The 23,903-nt window shown below is 37.5% G+C and overlaps 1 protein-coding gene across 2 annotated transcripts in view; it reads left to right on the forward strand.

The window, feature by feature from the left end:
* PRIM2 (DNA primase subunit 2) overlaps positions 1-23,903 on the forward strand; it is a 286,830-nt gene that overhangs the window by 252,682 nt on the left and 10,245 nt on the right. For both annotated transcript variants that reach the window (XM_023513161.1, XM_003789669.3), the window contains exons 12-13: positions 1,656-1,738; positions 23,070-23,138. In XM_023513161.1, coding sequence (XP_023368929.1) covers positions 1,656-1,738; positions 23,070-23,138 — 152 coding nt within the window. The remainder of the gene's footprint in view (positions 1-1,655; positions 1,739-23,069; positions 23,139-23,903) is intronic.

Raw genomic sequence — 23,903 nt, forward strand, 5'->3', positions numbered from 1 at the left:
ATTCGAGGTTTTTTCTGATTCCATATAAAATGCAGTATTATTTTTTCAAGATCTTTAAAATATGACAGCGGAGCTTTAATGGGGATTGCATTGAAATTATATATTGCTTTGGGTAGTATGGACATTTTAACAATGTTGATTCTTCCCAGCCATGAGCATGGTATGTTTTTCCATTTGTGGCTTCGTTCTTTCTGATCTTCCATACAAATCTAACTATTATTTAAAATCCAATTTGGATAATTCAAATTAGTCTGTCTCCTTTTTTGTGCCCTTTAACCACTCTGGGCTGAACCACGAATTCTTTGTGTACCCCCATTTTTATCTCATTGGGATCCTTTAGAATTTTGTTATCAGATTTATCAAGGATGACAACAGTAGCTAACACATGTCGAGTGCTTACTATGTGCTGGGAGCATATGAGCTTTATATTCAATTCCTATAGGAAATTTGGGTGCTATTACTTCCCTCCTTTGACAGGAAGGAGAGCCTTCTCAACAGGAAGATAAAAAATCCGCCTAAGGTCCCCCAACTAGTAAGTGTTAATCAGATTCAAACTCAGGCATTATAGCTCCAGGGTCTTAACTGTGCATTATACAGTTTCTCAAGATGTCTTATTTTACTAAGAATTATTGGTTTTAACCTGAATAAAGTCTATACTGTAAATCTTACAGAGTTCATAGTTGGACTCCATAGTGTTATGGACGTTTTCATTTATAGTTAGGATTTTTGTAAATATATTTATTTAGCATCCTGGCTCTTTTCCATTATTTTATCACTAACCACTTTTCTATTGATTTCATCGAAAATGAACAATTGTTTATGATGAACTTATAGATTCTGCATCTGTATGACTGAAAAAAAAACCCAGACTTTCCTGTATTAAATTTTCAAATAAATATTTTGATTTGCCATTGTAATTTCTTAGTAAAATATCTAAAATTTTCTAGATTTTGGCTTGAAGCAGCTTTTACCTTTTATTTTCCTTGTGGACTAATACAGAGATGACCTATATCTACTATAGGTTTTCTATGAAATGATTTCATATTTGTCCTCCTGACTTCCTTCTGTGATTCCTTCCTTCTTATCTTCATATTATCTCCCTTCTTCCATATACCTCTTATGTAAAAATTTTTTTTTTTGCATTTTTTGACTGGAGTCAGGTTTGAACCCACTACCTCTGGTATGTGGGGCTGGTGCCCTACTCCTTTGAGCCACAGGCACCATCCTTTTTTTAAATTAGATCATAATTGTGTACATTAATTCTATCATAGGATACAGTGTGTTGTAAGACTAGAAATAAACGTGAGATTGTATAAAGTTTTAAAGTAAACTGTTATAGCTTTCTGTGATTATTTGTGCTTACTAGCAAGTAGCATAATTAAAGCTGTTCCCTTCTACCTGGTGGGTGGACCTCACAGCCCAAGAGTGCTGCCGTGTGTTCTGTAACTCTTGAGCCTGTCCTACCCTGATAATCATATAGCCAAGTCATCATTTATATAAAGAGAGGAAAGCAGTTGCACCCGTGGGCAATTAACTTTTTTATTAATAAGCTGTTAGACAATTAAGGGGAGCCTAGATGGTCTCTTGAGTGTGGTATTGTGCTCAGTTCTGGGTAAATAACCTTGTTTCTATGCTGACTTGTTTTCTGTTGTCAGGGTGCCCATTCCGTCACAGCGACCCAGAGCTGCTGAAGCAGAAGTTGCAGTCATACAAGGTCTCTCCCGAGAGGATAAGCCAGGTGGGTCCGGCTCTGCTCTGCATCCTGAGCGGGAGGTGTGGGCAGAGCCTCCAGCGTCACTCAGGTGATGCCCTGTCTTCCTGTGAGGTCGCACACCAGAAATTCTGTCTTCAAGGGGAAGGTAGAGTGGACTTTTCTGGTTTAGACTCTGTGGAAATTCTAGTTGTGTCTGCTAGGCTTCATTTTTATTTTAATAATAAAGGAGGCTGAAACCCTTCTCTCTCCCTGTCAATTTGTTTTACCATCTAAATTGAAGGCCACATTTTTAAAAGATAAATTTTTAGAACAACGCACTGAAGCTTATTAATGAAGCTGAAAATTAATGATAGCATGTTTTATCTTGGGAAATTGTTTTCCGAGCAGATGATGATGTAGTGCACACTGGCTGAGTGCGCGTCAGTTGTTGCTGTGTTTAGTCTACACTTTGGATGGTGGTTCATTAGGTCTAATAGTTTGTCAAAAAACTTTGTCTTTTGCACAGTTTAAATAGGAAAAGAATGCTCAAATTGTAAAGCCAAATATGTAAGAGTACATCGTTAGTAGGACTATGTTTGCCACAAAATGAGTACTATGACATTGCAGCGACTGTTAGCTACAATGTGCTTTAAGGTTGACTGGGATTCGGATGGAAGGAGGGGGAGCTCCTGCTTCTTTGGCTTATGGATACTGTATATTTTAGAGCTGGAACATCTATCATTCATCCTTAAAAAGTATTGTTACTTAAAGAAAATTACTACTCTAGGAAATGCTACTGCTTCTTCTGGGTCCAAAGTTCAGATTGTGTTTAGTTAATTTAATTCAGATCTTACATTCTTTTTCAGTACTTTGAGCAAGGCAGTGCTCAGGGTACCTGGGGTGTGCAAGAAAGATTCAGATATACATCCTGCTCCCACAGTGCCGAAGTCTAGAGGAAAACATAAGCCAGGTGTTAGGAGAGGTACACATACAGTGTGTTGGGTCTTTGATGAGGGGGACACTATAACCTTCTGGGGAGGCCAAGGAACATGTTCTGGAAGAGATGCTCTCTAAATTAGGCCTTGAGGGAAGGGTGGGAATTAGGAAGAGTGAATGCACTAATAAGAGGTAGAAGATATGTAGGACAATTAGGATTCACGCTTAGGATAATAGCGCCACCTGTAGTTCTTTGTACCTTCAAGGAATCCCAAACAGTAAAAAATAAAATAAATAAATAATAAATAAACACCTAAAAAAAAAAAAAACACCACAGGCAACTTCCCAACTTAAGGGAAGTAGTTGGTTTCAGAGATTTGGTTTTAGTGATTAGGAACTGCCACTAACAAATTTGATAGGAACTCTAGAAGAAAAGAATTAGAAGTTTTTTTTTTGCAATTATAAAGGATCACCTTTTTTTAAAAACTGGGCTATTAACATATTATATCTGTGTTTAAATGACAGTGATATGGATTTGGGGCCTTAGAGGAGTTTGGATTAGAACTCTGATGTTCTTTCCAGCTAGAATTGTAGAACCAGGAGATTGGAAAGAATATTAGAAAGCTATTCTTTTCTCCACAACCATGCCAGCATCTGTGATTTGGGGATTTTGTGATATGGGCTAATGGAAGAAGCCCAAGTGCCCATTGATTCACGAATGGATCAATAAATTGTGGTATATGTACACCACGGAATACTGTGCAGCCATAAAGAAAGATGGAGACTTTACCTCCTTCATGTTTATATGGATGGAGCTGGAAAATATTCTTAGCAAAGTATCTCAAGAACAGAAGAAAAAGTGTCCAATGTACTCAGCCCTACTATGAAACTAATTTATAACTTTCATAGGAAAGCTATAACCCAATTTTAGCCCAGGAATATGGGGAGAGGGAGAGGGAGAGGAGGTGAGGGGAGGGGGGAGGGTGATTGGTGGGATCATACCTATTATTCATCTTATAAGGGTACATGTGAATCTCTCTAAATGTAGAATATAAATGTCTTAACACAGTAACTAAGAAAAAGACATGAAGGCTATGTTAACCAGTTGGATTAAAGTACTTCAAATTGTATATAGAATCAGTACACTATACCCCATTATAGTATTAATGTACACAGCTATGATTTAACAAAAAAAAAAAAAAAAAGCCATTCTTTTTTATGGTGTCCTTAGCTAGTAAGTTAGTGGTAAAACCAAAAATTGAGGTCAAGTTTTACAAAACTTATGATGTTTTTTCTCAGCCCTGCTCTACTTAAGACCTGATTATCCTGCGTTTGCTGGAGGATTGAGGAAGTAGGGAGTCAAAACCCATGTTTCAGAATGAAATCTTGGCTAAAGATTTTGGCAGGCATTAACAGGAGGTGGAATCAGTGGAGACTGAACAGAAATGGGAGGAGAGGGAGGAAATACATTAGGGAAATGACGTATCACAAAAGTCAAGGAGGAAATTTTGAAAACAGGGCAAGGTCCATAGAGTCCTTTGTAGCAGAGAAATTGTTTAAGATAAGGACTGAGGCAAGGTTACTGACATGCTGAGTGGATTACTCAACTTTAGTGAGAGGAGTCAGTTTATGGTAGAAACCAAAAGCAAGATTATACTTAAAACATGAAGGAATAAGAGACAATGAGTAACCTTTCAAAAATGTACTAGTAAAGGGGATGTTAGAATTGTATTAGCTGAAGCACTGTGGGATTGTTTATTTCTGGGTTTAAGACTAAAGGAGACCTGAGCCTGTCTGTAGGAAGAGAAGAGGAAAAGAACCCATCGGAGGCTTGACGAAGACAGAAAATAAAGAGCACTTCTGTCCAGCAGAGCAGAGTTAAACCCTCTTTCCCTTACACCACGACTGTGTTGTACCTGCCTTTGCTCTAACACTTCCTGCACTAGATTGTAATTATTTGCTTACTTGTCCCTCTTCCCCTGGGATAAAGACACCTACACTGAGTTTTACCTTACTGATGTGTGAATGATGTTGTTCTTGAGTTTCATTCCATATTTTAATGCACGTTTGGTCTGTAAGATCTAGTGTGTGAGTTTCTTGAAAGGGAGAGCATTTAACTTTCTGTCTCATTGTAATCTAGTGACTTAGACTTGGTAGGTGCTTAAAAAATGTTGGAAGAATGAGTGGGTATGGGTTGGATCCTAGAATATGCAAGGGGCGTGCAGAGAGAGGCAAATAGGAACTCAGAGACATAAGTGAAAAAGTAACTTATTGAAGGATGGTGGGTGTATACTTGGGACAACAGGATGGCGACAGAGACAGGCAGGTCCCTCAGCCAATACGGGATATAGTGAAGAAGTTTGAGACAGAGCAAAGAGAATTTGAGGAGTGTATCAAGTCTAACTCTTCCTTATAAAGAGGTCTCGTTGTGAGCCGTCAGTAAAGGGCTTGGGAATGGTGTTTTGGATGTACAAACGGTTAATAGCTGCCAGCAACGAATTTAATAGGGAGTCAAGAAAGAGAGAATGTGAGGCTTTTTTAGCAGTCATGAAAATTCAGTTTTTTAAAAAGGCTATGAACATGCATGTATCATATGACCATTATCTTGAAAAGATGGCTGTTATGGCAGTGACTGTGTTTCTATGCTCCTTGCTTCCCACTCCACTATATTCCTCCATTCACCCTCCATCCATATGTGTGTCCTTTCCTCAGCTGAAGCCACTTAGTAATTTCTACTTCATCCTTTGGATCTACACTGTAACCTTTTGTCTGAGACGAAAACAGATGTATAGTGCATGTGGGCAAGCTGTAAATGATATTTTGCTTTTATTTGATGTATTTATTGAGTGGATCTCAGCAGACTGAAACAGCTGGTGGACTGTATTCTAAAGGGCAGAGAGCTGATGAATGAAAAATCCATGTAAAACATTTTGATAAAGTTGCATTTTGCAGCTTGGCCTAGGGGCAAATTAGATCTTGAAAACGCCAAATGGAAATTAAAATATTGAATGAAAGTCAAGAACAACATCATTCAAATATGAGTAAGGTAAAACTCAACATAGCTACGTTTATCCCAGGGGAAATCTACTTGAGAAAGTTACCTTCAAGTATAGAAAATAGATGTTTTAAATAACTGGAATTTTGATGATCAGAAAAGAGACTTTGTGACTTAGCTGGCATTACCTCATGTTTTTTTTAAAGCATACTTACTGGATCACATTTCACTTTTTTAATTAGCCTTAATAGGTTATAAAAATTAATAAGCTTGATGTACCTAGTTTAAGAAGACAGCAAATGAACAACAGAATATGGCCAAAGAAAATGGGCAGTCCGGCATTTATAATCCTCTCCTCTTCCAAAAGATGAAAACGTGGCATTCAAGGCACCTACAAGACAGAAAAATTCCAAATGTTTATACCCCAACAACATAACTTCAAAATACATAAACCAATAACAGAGAGCTGAAGGAAAAACTAGATAAAGCCACAGTTATATTTGGAAGGTGAATATGTAAATTACCTTTTATGTTGCTACCAAAATGCTACTATCACATGTAATGAGTAGGTGGTAGATACAAAGTCAAAATACAAAAATTGTTATATTTCTCACAATGAACAATTGAGAATTAAATATTTTTTTAAAGTATCGTATATAGTAGTACTAAAAAGATACAAAATATTTGTAAGATCTTTGTGCTCAAACACTAATAAAAAGAATCAAAGTCAGAGGCACATACTAATTGAATTGAACATTTACTATAAAGCTATTGTATTTAAGACAGTGTGGTATTGGAGAAATGATAAAAGATAGAGATCGATTAGAATGAAGAGCTCAGCAATAATCAATATACAGTATATGGCAACCAAGTTTTAAACAAAGACAGCTGGAGAATTCAAAAAGGAAATGATAGTCTAGAGTTCTACAACAATGCTGTTGTGTTCTAAAACAAGTGGTTCTAGAAAAATTGGGTGACCATATATACAAAGACCTAGATATGTACCTCACATCTTATATAAAAACTACATCCAAATGGATCATAGACCTAACTATAAAATGTAAAACTTCCAAAACAAAACAGAATCTCTGCACGACCTTTGGTTTGGCACATTTCATGAAAAAAAATAGTGATAAATTAGACTTCATCAAAGATAAAATTTGGCAGAAGACTGTGTTAAAAGAATGATATGACAAGCCCAGGGTACAAGAAAATATTTTCAAATCATGTATTTCAGAAGAGATTTGAATCCAAAAGATATAAAGAACTCTCAAAACTTAGTAATAAGAAAACAGCTTTTAAAATAGGCAAAACATTCGAAGATATTTCACCAAAGGAAAAAATGTGAATGGTAAATACACATGACAGAAAAATCTCTTTAGTGGATGCAGTTTAAAACTATAGTGCATACTATGATACGCCAGTTAAAATTACTCTAATAAAAAAAAATCTGATAATACCAAGTGCTAGTAAAGACGTAGAGTGACCAGAAGTCTCATGTGATAGTGGAGCATGTGTGAGTGGTAGAGCCCCTTTGAAAAGGAGTTTGGCAATTTCTTATAAAGTTAACCTGACACACACACCGTATGAAACACTGATACCACTACTACATATTTGTTTAGGCAGTTAAAATAAAGTCGTATGTTCACACAAAAACCTATACATAGTGTTTATAGTGACTTTACTCATGATTGCCCTAAAGCACAAACAACCCAACATCCTTCAGCTTGTGGCTAGAAGATCAAGTTGTGGTCTAGTGACACAGTGGAGGACCACTCTGCAATACAAAGGAACAGACTACTGATAGGCTTAGCATTAGGCTAAGTCAAAGAAGTCAGACTCAAAGCTCCATACTGTATAATTCCATCATAGGAGTACGGCATTCTGGAAAAGACAAATCCATAGGTATCGAAAACACAGTGATTGCTGGAGGGCATGTGCATTGTGTTAGGTACAAAGGGATGGGGGAAATATTTTGGGGTGATGAGAATGTCCTATTTTGATTATGGTGCTGACAGTATGACTGGACTTGTCAATTTTTGCAGAACTAGTATAGAAGGGATATATTTCACTGTGTGAAAATTATACTTTTCAAAATAGGATGAAGAGAGGGTGAGGGTAAAGTAGCATGATGAGCTAAATATCTTTCATAGCAAAATCAAATAAAGTTAATAAATCTGAAACTCAAAGCAGACGCATGTAATTTAGAGGGATATAGGCAGCGTCATATATATCCGGAAATGGGACTGGTTTCAGTGTGAGCCTCCCGGGAACAGACCGAGCAATAGGAAGAAGTGTGGTGTGGGTGCTGTTGATTTTAATAATAAGCCGTACTGTACTGAAAATGGTGTTTTTTTCACTTCCACATGCATTACTTTGATTAAAAGTTGAAAAATGTTTCATTTTATGTGTGAAGTTTTAAGTGGTCATGTGCCCAGTGGACAGGTGGTGATGGCAGCAGCCCTGGATGACCGTGACATCTTCGTGTGTGGATTTTAGCTTTGTCCCTCCGAGCTCCCAGCCCTAGCTTGGCTATCCGTCCATGCTAGCAACTGTAAAGAGGCTGGCTCTTTACCCTACTTGTAGCTAAGAACTTAGCTGCCACGGTTTCGTGGGGTTGGCAGAGGACGTAACAGTTCTAGGGAGGGCAGTGTATCATCCTTTTCTGATGGTGGTTCCTTGAGCCTCAGTTTCCACAGAGCGAGATGTAGAAGAGCAGGTGCCTACACCACGTGCCGCAGCTGGTGTTGCAGGAAAGACCTGAGTTTAGGGACTCTGGACTTCTCTCACAGCTGGCAAGCGTGTCAACATAGAAATTCAGTGGAAGGCACTATCTCTTTGTGAACAGCCTTGAAAAAGCCGTCTGGAACAAAGCCTCTGCTTATAAAATGTTCAGAAATTTGAGACTCCTGGAAAATTATCTCTTAACTGTACATAGCTAGTACCAACTGAGGAAAAATATATTAATCTATAAGCCATATTGGTAAATTTTTTTTATTGCCTGCTTAGCTTTTTTTTGAGACAAAGTCGCACTATGTCACCCTCAGTAGAGTGTGTGGCATCACAGCTCAGGGCAACGTCCAACTCTTGGGCTCAAGCCTTCTGCCAGCCTCAGTGTATGTGACCAGTGCCATAACCACTGTGCTACAGGCACCCACCTAGCCAGCTTTTTTCCATAAAATATTCATATATATTTTATTTCAGTTTAATTTCTCTTTTTAAAATTTCAGATGGTTTTAGGTTACATTGTCTGTATTGGTTATGTAAAGTCCAAGTGAGCCGTTCACCCAGGAGATGTGCCCTATACCCCTGTGTAGTGCCCAGTAGGTGAGAGCTCACCAAGCCCCCTCCCGCCTTTTGAATTTAATTGTGCTTTTCTTTCATATGGGTATGTGGTTGTTCCTCTACTAGTTTCATATTAATACGGAGTACGTTGGATACTTACTTTTCATTTCTTGTGATAATTTACGCAGGAGGATGTTCTCCAAATCCATCCAGGGAAATACAAAAGATGTAAAGTTTCCATTTTTCATTATGGCTGTCAATTTACTTTCATTAACATTTCTTTTTAAAATTGCAATGAGTTAAAAATCTTTTTAATGCTTTGTCAGTTTGTTTAACCGTATCTATCAGTAGTTCCTGTCAAATTTAGATACCTGCGTTTTCTAATTATTCTAAAGACAGTTTAATTTGGGTTTTAGCTTTCATTTTATTTTTTAGTCTTTCCTTTAAATAAACTGTAATTTTGTGATATAAATATATTTCAAGATACAATAATTTAAAGAATCTGTTCAAAATACTGAAAATGAAATCTTTCATTGTCTTAAGTGCTTTTCTTTCTCCAAAGAGACTTTTTTTCTGACTGCAAAGGTGTACATGACATTCCCAAATTGCAGTTCGGTCACTGGCCCCCCTAACAGTGTGCTGTGTCCTATTATAATAGGAAAACTGTCTTTTTGCCTTACTAAATCACATACGACATATCTTTAACTCTCACAAAGCTTAATCAATAAACCGCAATAATTGCTGCCTACAGACTAAAGTTGGTAGTTCATTATAACACACCACAGCAAAGTTAACACCTTGTGTGGTAATTGCTGAATGCTTTTACTCCTCAGCCATTTTCCTTTCTTATTGTGTAGTAGTGAGTGCTCCGTCATTACAAACAGAACAGTTGGAAGCCACAGTATTCATATTTTTAAATTGTTTTTGGCCGACTCCACACCAAGCTCTATCTTGATGGCTTTAAACTAATATACTGCATCTCATCTGATTCCCACCACAATATGGCCTCTATTTTATAGATGAGAAAGCTGAGGTTTGAAGACTTAAAAAAAACAAAAAACAAAAAGCTGCCCAAACCCAGAGATCTGATGTACAGTAAGGGCAGGATGAACACCTGTGCCTGACACGGAAGCTGACGTTCCTCCCACTGCACTGTTCCGCTTCTCTCTAGTATTTTGTATTCTATTTTGAGTTCAATTGAAATTCTTTTTGATTCCTTCTTCCATGGAAAGCCGTTACTGTGAAGTGAATAGTGATTTTTATGTACCTAAATTTAGGAATATATGTAATGCATTATTTAAACACTAGCAAATATGAAATAAAGATGAGAATAGTTCACAAAATGTAAATTATAGGTGGTAACAGGGTTTCAAAAGATCTGGTTGCTTTTTTTATTGAGGCGAAATCCACATAGTATAAAATTAACCATTGTCAAGTGTATGGTTGGGTGCAGTTAATACATCTGTAATGCCGTACAACACCACCTCTGCCTAATTCCAAACATTTCTATCACACCCCCCCAAAAATAACCTCATCCTCACTGAGCAATCACTGCCCAGTCTCTGGCAACCAGTCATGTCCTTTTGGTGTGTGTAGGTTTATCTATTATGAATATTTCATGCACGTAGAACCATCTACTGTGTGACCTTTTGTGTTTGGCTTATTTCATATAGTGTGTTTTTGTGTTTCTTCCATGTTTTGTAGCATATTTCAGTACTTCAGCCTTTTTAATGGCTGAATAATATTTCATTGTATGTTTGTGCCATGTTTTGCTTATCCGTTCATTCTTTGATAGGCACTGGGTTATTCCCACTAACTGGGTAGCTTAAAAAAAATTCTCCCTATGTGTCTTCTCACCATCCTCCCTCTGTGAGTTCTGTCTGTCCCTCTTTTTGTAAAGACACCAGTCATATTGGATGAGAGTCCACCTTAATGACCTCATTTTAATTATACCTGCAAATAACCTATTTCCAAATCAAATCACATTCTGAGGTAGTGTGGGTCAGGACTTCGACATATCTTTGAGGAACAAAATTCAGCTCATAACACCATCCTAATAGGTATAAAGCAGTATCTCATTGTGGTTTGATTTGCATTTCTCTAATGACTAGTGATGTTGAACATCTTTTTACATGCTTTTTGGGAACTTGCATATCTGCTTTGAAGAAATGTCTATCCAATTCATTTGCCCATTTTTTAATTGAGTTGTCCTTCTGTTGTTGAGTCTAAGAATTCTTAAAAATAGTTTGGCTATGAGACTATTCTTAGATACGTGATTTGGAAAGACATTCTCCTACTCTGTGGTTTTCTTATCAACATCTTCTTCATAATATCATTGAAAGGACAAAAGTTTTTAATCTTAAAGTTTAACACATTTTCTTTTGTTGCTTTTCTTTTTGGTGTTGTACCTAAAAATCCATTGCCAAATTCATGATCCTAAAGATTGACACCTTCCTAGCTTTTATAGTTTTAGCTTTTATATTTAGGTCATTAAGCCATTTTGAGGATTTTTTTTTTTTTTTGGTATATGGTATGATGTTGGGGTCCAGCTTCATTCTTTGGCATGTGAATATCCAGTTGCCCAGAACTATTTGAAGACTGTTTCCCTGTTGATGGTCTTGAGCTCTTGTCAAAACGTAATTGGACTTAGGTGTATGGGATGATTTCTGTTACATTGGTCTATGTCTGAACTTATGCCAGTACCATGTGGTTTTGATTATGGTAGCTTTGTAGTGAGTTTTGAAATCAGGAAGTATGAATTCTTCAGTTTTGTTTTGGCTATTTGGAGCCTCTTACACTTCCATAAGAATTTGAGGGATTAAGTTTTTTAATTTTGTGAAAATGACCATTACAGCCTTTATAGAGATTGTATTGACTCTACCTGTGGATAGCTTTGGATAAATTGACATCTTAACAATATTGTCTTCTAATCCAGGCACACAGAATTTCTGTCCATTTATTTAGGTATTTAATTCCTTTCCCTCAAAGAGGCTTCTTTTATGAGGGCCTTCATCCCAGAGGAACAAGTCTTCATGGCCTAATCACCTTGGCAGGGCCCTGCCTCTTAATAGTGTTACATTGGTAGCTCATGAAAGATGGAAGGGGACCATGTTCTATTTTGAGTGAGTCTAAAGTGTTGGAGACTTTAGACCCACTTTCTCTTCTGTTTTTTTTTTTTTTTTTTTTTTTTTTTTTTAGTTATTTTCTTAGTGGTTATCCTGGGGATTACAATTAACCTCTTAAGCTTATAACAATTTTTATTTAATACCAACATAGCATCTATTTTGTATATAAAGAAGGGTACTTCTATATAACTCTGTCCCTCCCCCATGTGGTGTTGTCACAGTTTACAACTGGATACATGATGTGTCATTAACATTGACTTAACAATTATTGCTTTATGGTTCTGTCTTTTAAATCATATTTGGAAAAAAAGAGGAGTTAAAAATCGATACTACAGTAATGCTGGATTTTGCATATCTCTGTGGTTCCCCGTCTTGTATGGCTAGGGCTGCTTTCTAGGGCTCTTTCACATCTGTCTCAAGGACCCTCTCTACTATTTCTTGTTCAAGATAAACATCTGGTAATACCCTAATTTGGCCTTCATATTTGAAAGATAGTTTTGTCAGATCAGGAGGCTTGGGTGGCCGTTTTGTTCTTACAGCAAAACGTTTTATCCCACTGCCTCCTGGCCTCCTTGTTTCTGCTGAGAAATCTTCGTGTCTCTGTGTGTGATGAGACGTTTCTCAGCTTTCAAGGTTCTCTCTCCGTCTTTGCCTTCCGACAGTTTGTTTATAATGCAGTTCAGTGTGGATCTCCTTTATCCTTCTTGGAGTCTGTTGAGCTTCACAGATGTGTAAGTTTGTGCCGTTTGCAAATTTGGGAAGTTTTCAGCCATTGTTTTTTCTAATATTCTTTCCGTCCCTCCCTCCCCTGTTCCTTCTGAGTGTTCCATTATGTGTATGTAGTATACACACTTTGGTGTCTTGCATATCACATTGGTTCTGTTAAGTTTTCTTTATTCCTGCTTAATCTTGATTGACCTATCTTCAAGTTTGCTATTTTTTATTCCTGCTGAAACTATTCTTGAAACCCTGTAGTGAACTTTTCATTTATTTGTCTTCATTTTCAGCTCCAGAATTTGCGTGGTTCCTTTTTGTAGTTTGATTCTCTTTATTGCTATTTTTTTTAATTAAATGATAGGTGTGTACATTAATGCAGTCATGGGGTAGGTACAGTGTAGTGTTTTCATATACAATTTGAAATATTTTCATCAAACTGGTTTTTGTTGCTATTTTTTATTCCTTAAGACATCATTCTCTTGATTTCCTTTACCTTTTATCTGTAGATTCCTTTAGCTTCTTTTTTTTTTTTTTTTTAGCTCTTTGAACATATTTAAGACAGTTGATTTAAAGTGTCTGTCTAATAAGTGTCAGTATATGTCTGTGCTTTCTGAAGGACAGTTTGTGTTCTTCCAGCCTTTTAATGGCCCATATTTTGTTTCTTTGCATGCCTCATAATGTTTTATAGAAAACTGGACATTTTGAATATTACACATTGCTAACTCTGGAAGTCTGATTCTTTTTACATGAGCTGTCTGTATCATCCAATGTAATACCCACTAGCGACATGTGACTTTTTAGCATTTGAAATGTGGCTGGTCCAAATTGAGATATATTGAGGGCAGTGGTGTGTTGATAAACTAGCTCTCAGCTGATTTCTGCGGATAAATATTCCATTATGGCCATTGTCAGATTAATAATGTGATGCTGCTGAGCTCTGTTGGGAGTAGAGTTGGAAGTAGACAATCTGCACTCCCAGCCTGTGTGGGTCAGCAGCAGGGGACCACTTGCTGGTACACCAAGTTGCAAGTTTCAGAGAATTTTTAAAAAGCATTGTAGATCTCTCAGTAATATTTGTATATTGATTCAGTGTTGAAATGACAATATTTTTGGAGACATTGTTAATCTATTACTGAAAGTAATCTTCTCTGTTTAATTTTACCTTTTGAATTGTGGCTATAGACAATTTTAAATCTAAAATCATAGATGTGGCACATATTCCTGTTGATCACCGTTCTAAGTATTAACAGTTCCATGTAACTATTGAACACTTGAGACTTTGAATATTAGAGTGATTAGCTTCTATTTCCGCATTGTATTTTAATGTTGTTTCTGGTGAACAATTGTATTTGACCGATTATAAACAATCCTTCCTTTTACATGTTGATTCATAAGTATAAATAAGGATACTCATTTTCTAAGATGTTTGGTCAAAATGACATATTATAATATGTATTTTATGTTACTGTTCTTGAAACTATCTTTTTTTTCTTATTTTAGTTTTTTACTGGAGAAAGGAAATGTGTTTTAGACATTAGACTCAGCATATTTTTAAAGCAGATCTAATTGGTACTTATAAGAAACTTAATAGTGATATTAAAACCATGGAATATGAAAAAAATATGCTCTTATTACTTCTTGAGAGGTTGATTAACCTCTGCTTTTCACAGTCCGCAAGTTCTCAAGAAGTTAGTGACCATATTAAATCTAAAACTGGTAAATTCCTTGTAATGAAGAAATATTTCAAAAGGGACAGTTTAAAAGACTGAAAAGTCGCTCTATGTCAAGAGGATTTTATGGCAGAGATAAATCTCAATGATTCCTCACTCAGTGTTCACATAGCCCTACACTACCTAAAAACTCCTGTGATTGTCTTAGGGAAAGAGTATTGACCAAAGGATGGTGGTGTTCAGTCTGTCCATTGCTTTATGACAGTAACTGCTTTTTAAGAGTAGGTTTTGTGGAAAAAGAAAAAAAAGAGAACCTTTTGTGTCTATTTCATTTCCAGGAGCATCTCGTCTGATTTATGAGAGTAATACTTTGATCACCACACTTAGCTTTGCTTTTCTTAGTCTTGTAGTTCAAATTGTGTGCGTCTTTCTTGGTAAATCCCAGAAACATTAAGGAAACGATGGGAAGTTAAGCATTAGAATTGGTGCCAGCAGGCCATATCACCAAGATCAGTGAACATCTAACTTGATTTCTAAAGACAGCCTTGCTTTCTTATGCTGTGAAAGGTGGTTCAAAGCAGAATCCCTTTGAAAGTCAACACTCGTGATTGTTAGCTAAGCATATTAATTCAAACTTAAGTTAACTAAAATTATATTAAAATGGAAAACATTCTCTTGAGAAATTTTAGTACTCTATAGCTGTGTATCTTTTTATAATTATCATTTTTATTATAAGAGAAATTACTGATATCTATAGAAGAATTTTATTAATGGCAACTGATGCTGTCACTTATGATAGGATACTTTTGTGAAATTCAGCCTGTCTTCCTATAGTCATAAAATTATTCTCCTAGCTTATTCTATTTCTTGATCAGTTTTATAGAGTCTACTCCCAAAGGCACCCTCCCCCTTTTTTGAGAAGCAAACTTCTAGTAAATTCCTAGAAATTTAGATAACTAACTTCAGTTCATAAAACAAATATTTTAGATCTTTTAGTCTGTTAACTTTGAGACATGTCACATTTCTTGGCGGCATTTACCATCAATTTACAACATTATTTCTTATTAGCTGAAGGTTCTATTTCTGAATTTATAGTATTTTTCTTCTTAATCCTCTAGTCCTTGGAAAAACCTCTAAGTGACAGATTTTTAGTTTTGTGCCTGTTTTCAGTAGCATGTCGAGGAGCTATGATACATCTCTTCATCAAGTAATGTTTTGGAAAATATTAAGAAAGAAAGCAATAACAACATAAAAACCAGATTCTCACTCTGTTGTCTAGGCTAGAGTGCTGTGGTGTCACAGCTCACATCAGCCTCAAACTCCTGGGCTCAAGTGATCCCCAGCCTCCTGGGTAGCTGGGACTACAGGCGCCCATCACAAACCTGGCTAATTTTTCTGTTTTAGTAGAGATGATATTTCAGTCTTGGTCAGGTTGGTCTTGAACTCCTGAGGTCAGACAGTTCTCCTGCTTCAGCCTCACAGAGTGCTAGGGGTATCAGCATGAACCACGGCACCTGTCCTACACATGTGCTCTCATTTGTCTTCCTCTTCTTCCCTCTCCTCTGCCTTCTCTTTCCTTCCCTCTTCTATTCCTTAGTTGTTAAATCCTCTAATCCAGAATATTGTTGTTAATGTGCACTGAGAAATTCAGTATTTTGGATAGCAGTTTCAGTTGCTTTCTAAGAATCGTTTTCTTGGTGCCTATTTAACTACAGTAAATGCTTTAATAATCAACTATAATAAAGTGTAAGCACTTTAGTAAAAATACATTCAAAAGTATGAGTTGTAGAATCAGATGGGGAAGGTCCTCTGTTGAGGAGTGAGTGGAAGGGGATGTTACTCACAGGAAATGACATGGGACTTGGGTTTGAAAGTTCACTGAGAGTGCCCCCAGTGGAGGGGAGTAAGGCTTATTAGGAAAAGGGCCCAGCATGCAGTCAATACCAACAAATATTTCAGTGATGACCATATTCCGGTTCTGTTCAAGGCACCGGGACTGTGGTGATGAACAAAACTCATGAAACTCCTGCCTTCATGGAGCTGATCTTCCAGCAAGGGAGAAAAACAGATAAGTGGTGAGAGAAAACTGCGGCAGGATAGGGGGCTAGGGGCAAGTCTATTAGTTAGATAAGGTAGTAAGGGTGTGTTTTAGGAACTTTAGCCTGGGGAGATCTATGAAAAATAAGTCCTGGGGACAAATTAGTTTGATAAACACCACCCTGATAAGTCCTGCCATAAAGAAACAGCTAATTCTGAATTAAGTTGAGTCAAAGAATATTTTAAACAAGAAAATCCCCTGATCATCACTAGGATTTGGGGAGCTACAAATTTGGTAGCGCACACTACAGAGGAAGCTGGACTAGAGTGTGAGGACCTGGGGGATGAGTGGGGCAGAAGGAAACTGGGCCTGGTGAAAGGGCTTTGAAGCATGCTGAAGCCTTTGTGCCCCATGTACAGCTGGGAGCCAGCAGTGCCAGGGTTAGATTCGGCTTTTAGTAAAGTTACTTTGGTGGCAGTGTGGAAGCTGTCTTGAGTGAGGAAAGGATAAATCAAAAACCTTTGCAGTAAAAAGGAATGATGAGGGCCTGAACCAGGGAGTGGAAGAAAGTTTTAAAGACATTTGGAGGTAGAATTGGCTCATTCAGGTAAGTTTGTCTATAGATAATAAAGAGTCAGAAAAATACCTGGCATATAAGGTTTTAAGTGAATGAAAGTACATGTTTGAGAAAGGGAAACAGCCCCGATCTGACGATCTGTAAAGGAAGGTCACAGCAGGGTGTAAGGCAGCAGCGGGCCAAGCTGTGCTGAGTTGGTGAGAAATGGGAGCAGAGTAATCCGTTCAGAGTGACCCAGACTGGGCTCTCCACCACGCTTTCCCTTACCTTTGAAACAGGAAAGGTTAGAAATGGAGGGGAACAGTATCATTGTGGTCTAGTTTTGAAAGGTTGAGCTTTTTAGAAAGCAGCAGGCTTATCACTTTTAAATAAGACAGAAGACCTTGAACTGGAGATAGATTAGCGGCTTGTCTGGTGAGTGCAGCAGACCTGGCTGTCCAGCGCTTCACCCACCAAGGCCAAGCACAGGCAGGCGCCTCTATTCTGCTGCCAGGTGGTCATCTGAACCGCACTGCTGGGCACTGAAGCAAAAAGCAGAGAGGAATTTGCAGCTGGCCAGAGATATTAGAGAATTATTAGGAAAAAAGAAGAAAGTATAGCTCAGAGTTATAAATTGTGTGTATTTATAGAGTGAACAAGAGAGTTCTATTTTTATATAGAGAGTTCTATTTATATATCTGTGTGTATATAGCATTTCATACCAGTGTTTTCCTAGCATATTTTCATCAACTGGCTATGTTCCATCACTGATCAAATTAGAAAAATATCACCTTATTTGCTCTTTGTTTCTCCACTGCAGAGATATCTTGGTTAACCACTTTATTAAAATTCTCTTACAAAAAAAAAAAATAAATAAAAAAAAGCAGTTCACTTTGAGGATGAAATAGTAGATTAAACTTAATTAATGCTTTGGCCAAATTTAGCAAAATGCAAATATGTTATCTTTTTTGTGAAGGTGATAAACTACATTGTTTTATTTTTATTTTTATTTTTATTTTTTTGTGACAGTTTCACTATGTCACCCTTGGTAGAGTGCCTGGCATCACAGCTCAGAGCAACCTCAAACTCTTAGGCTTAAGGGATTCTCTTGCCTTAGCCTCCCAAGTAGCTGGGACTACAGACACCTGCCACAACTCCCACCTATTTTTTTATTGTTGTTGCAGTTGTCATTGTTGTTTAGCTGGCCCGGGCTAGGTTTGAACCTACCAGCCTCCATGTAGGCGGCTGGCACCTTAACCACCATGCTCCAGGCACCGAGCCCCTTGTTTTATTTTAAAAAATCTAATACTCGGCTCGGCGCCTGTGGCTCAAGTGGCTAAGGCGCCAGCCACATACACCTAAGGTGGTGGGTTCGAATCCAGCCCGGGCCCGCCAAACAACAATGATAGCTGCAACCAAAAAATAGCCGGGCGTTGTGGCGGGTGCCTGTGGTCCCAGCTACTTGGGAGGCTGAGGCAGGAGACTCGCTTGAGCCCAGGAGTTGGAGGTTGCTGTGAGCAGTGATGCCATGGCACTCTACCCAGGGGCTCAGCTTGAGGCTCTGTCTCCAAAAAAAAAAAAAAAAAAATCTAATACTCTTCTTGGTGGACTTATCAGTTAATTGATAAAGAATAGTTAAAAATAAAAAGAGAGAAACGCTAAAGAATATGAATTAACAAAGCTTGATATCTCTACTAATTTTTCCCTAGCCTTTTGATCAGTGATAAACTAGATTAGAACAATGAATGGATTGTTACACTTTACATTTTGTACTTTAGTCTGGAAATGGTGGCATTAAAAACTAAAAGTCATACTGCCATTTGAGCAATATTCTTAGATCGTAGTAGAAATGTTTTCTTTAAATAAAACTTTTATAGTTTTCAAATGACTTTACTTGATATGATTGCTCTATTTGTTTAGTTTTTCTAGAGAAAAATTATGAAACTTCACTCAGGCTTTAGAGTCGGCCCTTGATTTGGTTTCCTCTGATGTTTGGAGGCCCCTTCTGAGGTATTAATGCTGTAGGCAAGAGGGGGCCCCCCTATTCTTCTAGAGTAGATGTGAAAACTGGAGACTAAGTTAAACATTTTTTTGTGAACTGTGCATTACACTTTGATGTTTACAGGTCACATTTCACTTATTTCTCTGGCTTTTCACATTTTCTTCTACCTGTTTCTTCTTCCTCTTTGTCCTGTATTTCTTCCTCCTGGTAGGTTTCCACTCTGTGCGATATGTGTTTCCCTGACCCACTAGGTTTCTCAGCCTCACTTGGGGTCAGTCCTTACCTGCCAGCCTTGGAGAGCCGTCTCTTTAAGAAGGGCCAGGTTGGTTTGTGAGGACAGAGGTCGGGGTCCTCCGATGCTGTGCTGAGGAGATACCGCCTGTAGTACTGTCCTCTGGCTGCATCGTCATTCTGACTTCTTTACCGCGTGCAGTATTTTGATTTTGACCCCACATTCTGTTCCACAGAGACCACTTCAGGCATCTGTCCTTGGATTTGCTTTTATCTCACAAACTGAGTTTTAGTGTCTTGCTCATGCCTGAACTCTTCTTTCCCTTGCCCTGATTCTCAGCTTTGTAGATCCAGCTCATCAGCAAGATGTCTTAGCGCCTTCCTCAAAATAGAGACGTCTGCAGAATATTTCATACTATAATGCTTACTGGTGATGTTCATATAAAAAAAAAAAAAAAAAACTTAGCGAAAGGAGGTATGAAAAAGGCTCAAGTTGCGCTCTGTGTCCAAGTGCTAGAACATGAGAATCACTTGTGACCATTTGAAGTCAGCACGCCCGTGTGCATCTCAGATGTTGCTAACCCTAAAAGAGGCTTGAAGGGTCCGTCTCACGTTACTGCACAGAAAGCATCTTGTAGCAAGTCATGTTGTTTGGTGGCTAGTAGGTGCTATTTGGGGTGTTGTACATTTATTTTATATGATTGTTTGTTATATATTGGCATTTTCTTGAGTTTTAAAACTAGCTACTTTTATTCAAGAAATCAGCTGGGCTCAGTGGGGGTGGAGCGTAATTGACATATAATGCATTATTGTAAAACACTAGGGAACTGAGTCCTCTTGAGCATTTTCATGCTGACCATCTGATGTTCAGAAACAGTTTATGGCACTTACAGGGGAAATGCTTCTATCTCCAAACCTGACCACCCTTCACCACCACTGCTATTACTACCCTGGTCCAAGGACTGCTCATCTATTCCCTGGATTCCTGGACTAAGCCCCTTCTTTCTACACCTGCCCTCCAGTCTGTTCCCTGCTCAGCATGCCGATGACCCTGGTAAACATTTAAGGCTTTACTGTGTGCTTAGGACAGCGCAGCAGCTGCTCAGCTTACTCAGAGAGGAAGCCGAGCTTCCAGAACTTCTCTTCCTCTCTTACCCTTTTCTTATGTCTCCATAATATAGATCATAATCTGAAATTTTACATTTTTATTAGTTGTTGGATTTTTGAGTAATGTTTCTGGTTTTCTGTCTTCATTTTCAAAGCATATATGTTTTTTATATTTCTCTTAAAGAAAGCAAGATCAAATTGCAAGTGATTTTTTTTTCTCCTGTAAATGGCCCTCATGAGACAGACATCCCTATTTTAAGAGGATTTATTTCTTCATCTTTGAAATGAAGATAATGTCTTCCATTAATACTCATGCAAAAGCTTTGTTTTTCTTGGATTTCTTATTGGCTGATTTTTTTGGTCCCCTATATTTCTGTTACTTGGTATTCTCTCTTCTTCTTTACCTCATCTGTGTCTGTCTGTGAATAGCCTTTTCTAAATCCAAAAAAGTAATAAAGGGTTATTTCTGGCCAAAGGGCTGGGGGACCTCTATTGTCTTTTCTTTCTTTTTTTTTTTTATCATACCTTTAAATATGTGCAGAAACTTTCACTCACCTCACATATGCTGCGACATGATTGATAAAGGTAAGGGTAGATGATTAGGTGATTTATTTGTAGATTTGTAAGCAAATTTCAAATAGAAAGTCTTCCTAAAAATATAAAGGAAAAAGTAAAAGTGAATTATTTTTGTTTAAGGAAGAGCCCTCCCTCCGTGGGGGGGGGGGAGATTGTTGCATGGTTAATCTAAATTTAACTTTTTTATGGAATCTAAAATACTCAGTAAATCTCCTTTCCCACATTCTATGGTTTGTATGTCAGTTGTCCTCAATAGTTTTTTTTTTTTTTTTACATATGTGACTATCATCCAACTAAATATTTTTATTAACGTCTCTTATAAGTATTTCTTCATAGCACGTTTCCCAAACATAGAACCTCTGTAAGTTGACCACCCAAGGGACTGTAACAAACTGGTCATCGTACAGAGGTGGTTGACGTAAGGAACTTGTGCAAGGACAGTCTATGGAAATGAGGTCAGCCTAAGGAGGTGGGCAATGTAGGGAGGCGGTCAGCTGTGATGGTTCTACTGTATATTAGTTTGTATGTGCATAATGGTACACATTTACTTTGCAAGGAAGATATTTAAATGTATTGCTTCTGCTTTATGTAATAGAACAAGAAATTTATATACTCTGAGTAAAATATTGGATTCATTATTTTGTTTTTACATAGAAGAAACTTGCATACCATGTAGTTGAATTTTTGTATTTCTGTGAATTAATTTTCTCTTCAGGTAACTTATGTCATCATTTAAAGCTTAAATTTATGTTTGAAGTCTTCTCCAACATTCTTATTCATAGATATTAATATATTGGTATTATTGATGTTCGCCAATAATTATTTGCAAGTTTATTTCAATACAACTTAAAAATCGGTGTGTGAAGCATGAGAGAAGATGAGCTCAGAGTGTTAGCATTACTTGGAAATCTTGGATACTTTCTTCATTTTTAAGTGTGTTATTCGTTTTAAATTGATATAGTTTTCATTTTTGCTGTAAAAATCCAAGAAAAGTAGACGGGTCAAATGGATTCTGTGAGTGGTTGGCATTTCATAAGATCTAATAAAAGGTGACATCAAATCAAAAATATAATCTGTCAGACAATCAGAGAAGAAGAATCTTTTAAGCACATTCTTGTCGGTATTGTTTGATGCTCATTCTTTACCTGTAATCTTTCTGTGTATCTGTCAAAAGATGCAAAGCTATATTCAATAATGAGGACGGCAGGGATTTGAGACTTGCGTTCCTTTCTTTCTATGACAGGAAGGTCAGCCTTTCGAAAAAGGATGGAAATTAACATTTCTCCAGAATTATGTTTCCCTTCATTTGCGGTTATCTCTTAATTCCAGCCTTTTACTGTGTTTGATAAATAGGCCAAATATATTTTTTATTTATAATATTTGGGGATATGGGAAGGTGAAACTTTACGAATTTCAACTGGCATTGCACTCTGCTGATAAGGATGGGAGTCTGCACCGCTCTAAAGAGATTACATGAAGTAGAATTGGAAAGCAAATTGTATTTACAAAAGATAGGATGATGTTCTAATAGGTTCAGAATAGACTATTCACTCTTATATTCTGCTGAGCTTTACTAGAAATAACTTCATTTCAAAAAGGACAAATCTGATTGAAAGCAAAAGCATTCCCTCTTCACAGATACTCATCCAAAGGGTTTACATTAAATTCTCCTGATGGGTACACAGCAGCATTTTATGCTGTATCTGTATAAACTAGTAATGTGGAAAATAAAAATCTAAGTAGTGTACTTGATTGCTTCATGTACCAACCATTAGATTGCTAGATTTATATCTACAGTTTTGGGAGAGATGTTGCAATATGATGTTCTGACAATAACTGTCCAAGTCATAATACCGGAATCTATTTTCTATCTTGTTGTCGAGGCAGAGTTATTAAAATGCATAGTTGGTAGGTCAGAAAGATCAGTTACTATCTCTTGTCGTCTGTGGTTTAATGCTGACCTCAACCGCTACCGTATAATGTCAGAATTATCACACGTCTGGGCTGCACTGCACGCGGCATGATTTATTGCATTTCCTGTCCAGAATGAGGATTACGAAAAGGCCAACCACGGTGAGATACGGTGGCTTGGAAGAAACTTGATTTCTCATTTTTCTCTTTTTCCTCATTTATTTCAGATTTTGGATTTAGTAAAGGGTTCACATTACCAGGTAGCCTGTCAGAAATACTTCGAGATGACACATAACGTAAGTAAATTTTTTTTACTTTACAGCCTAATTCTTTGTCTTCTGTTACTTTCTATCTACCAGGGTTTCAGTTGCAGCAGTGGAAACCATTCTAGCTATTTTTAGCAGAAAGGGATTTATTACACAGTACTAAATAACTTATAAAAGCTATAGAAAGGCCAGAGAGCTGAGCATGGGTGCTGAAGAAGAAGTAGAAGAAGCTACGTCATGAGGAAAATCTCACCTTACTGTAGTTGCCACCTGCCACTCCGGATCTGGGATGAGACCAAGGCTCAGTCAACTTTTTCTATAAAGAGCCAGAGTGTAAAAATTTAGGCTTTCTGGTCCATATGGTCTCTGTCACAGTATCCAACTTTGCCCTTATAGTGAAAAAGCAGCCACAGAAAAGATGCAAATGAATAGGCATGACCCTGACCCAGTAGATTATTTATAAAAATCTGTAGGGGCCGGATTTGACCACAGGCTTTAATGCACCAATCCCTGGACTAAATCTAGAACCTTTTCCACAGCTAAGCAGAAGAACCAAAGGATTTTTGTCGTCTTCCATGCAAAAAATCTGAACCCTCTACTTGTGGCTACCCTCCTCATGTTGTTCTAATCTACTTTCCAAGTCTCATATTTTATCTGCCTGGCAGAACCTAAACTGCATGTGGAGAGAGTCAGGGAAATGTATTTGACTATTATTTTGCCAGCCTCCTAGGTCTGCTAGGTTATTAGAGGGAGTGCTAACTGGCCTAGTCTATCTCAGAGTAGGTTCTAAAATGC

Source organism: Otolemur garnettii, unplaced genomic scaffold (assembly GCF_000181295.1).
Source record: "Otolemur garnettii isolate 467f Iridium unplaced genomic scaffold, OtoGar3 scaffold00035, whole genome shotgun sequence".
Classification (NCBI taxonomy): domain Eukaryota; kingdom Metazoa; phylum Chordata; class Mammalia; order Primates; family Galagidae; genus Otolemur; species Otolemur garnettii.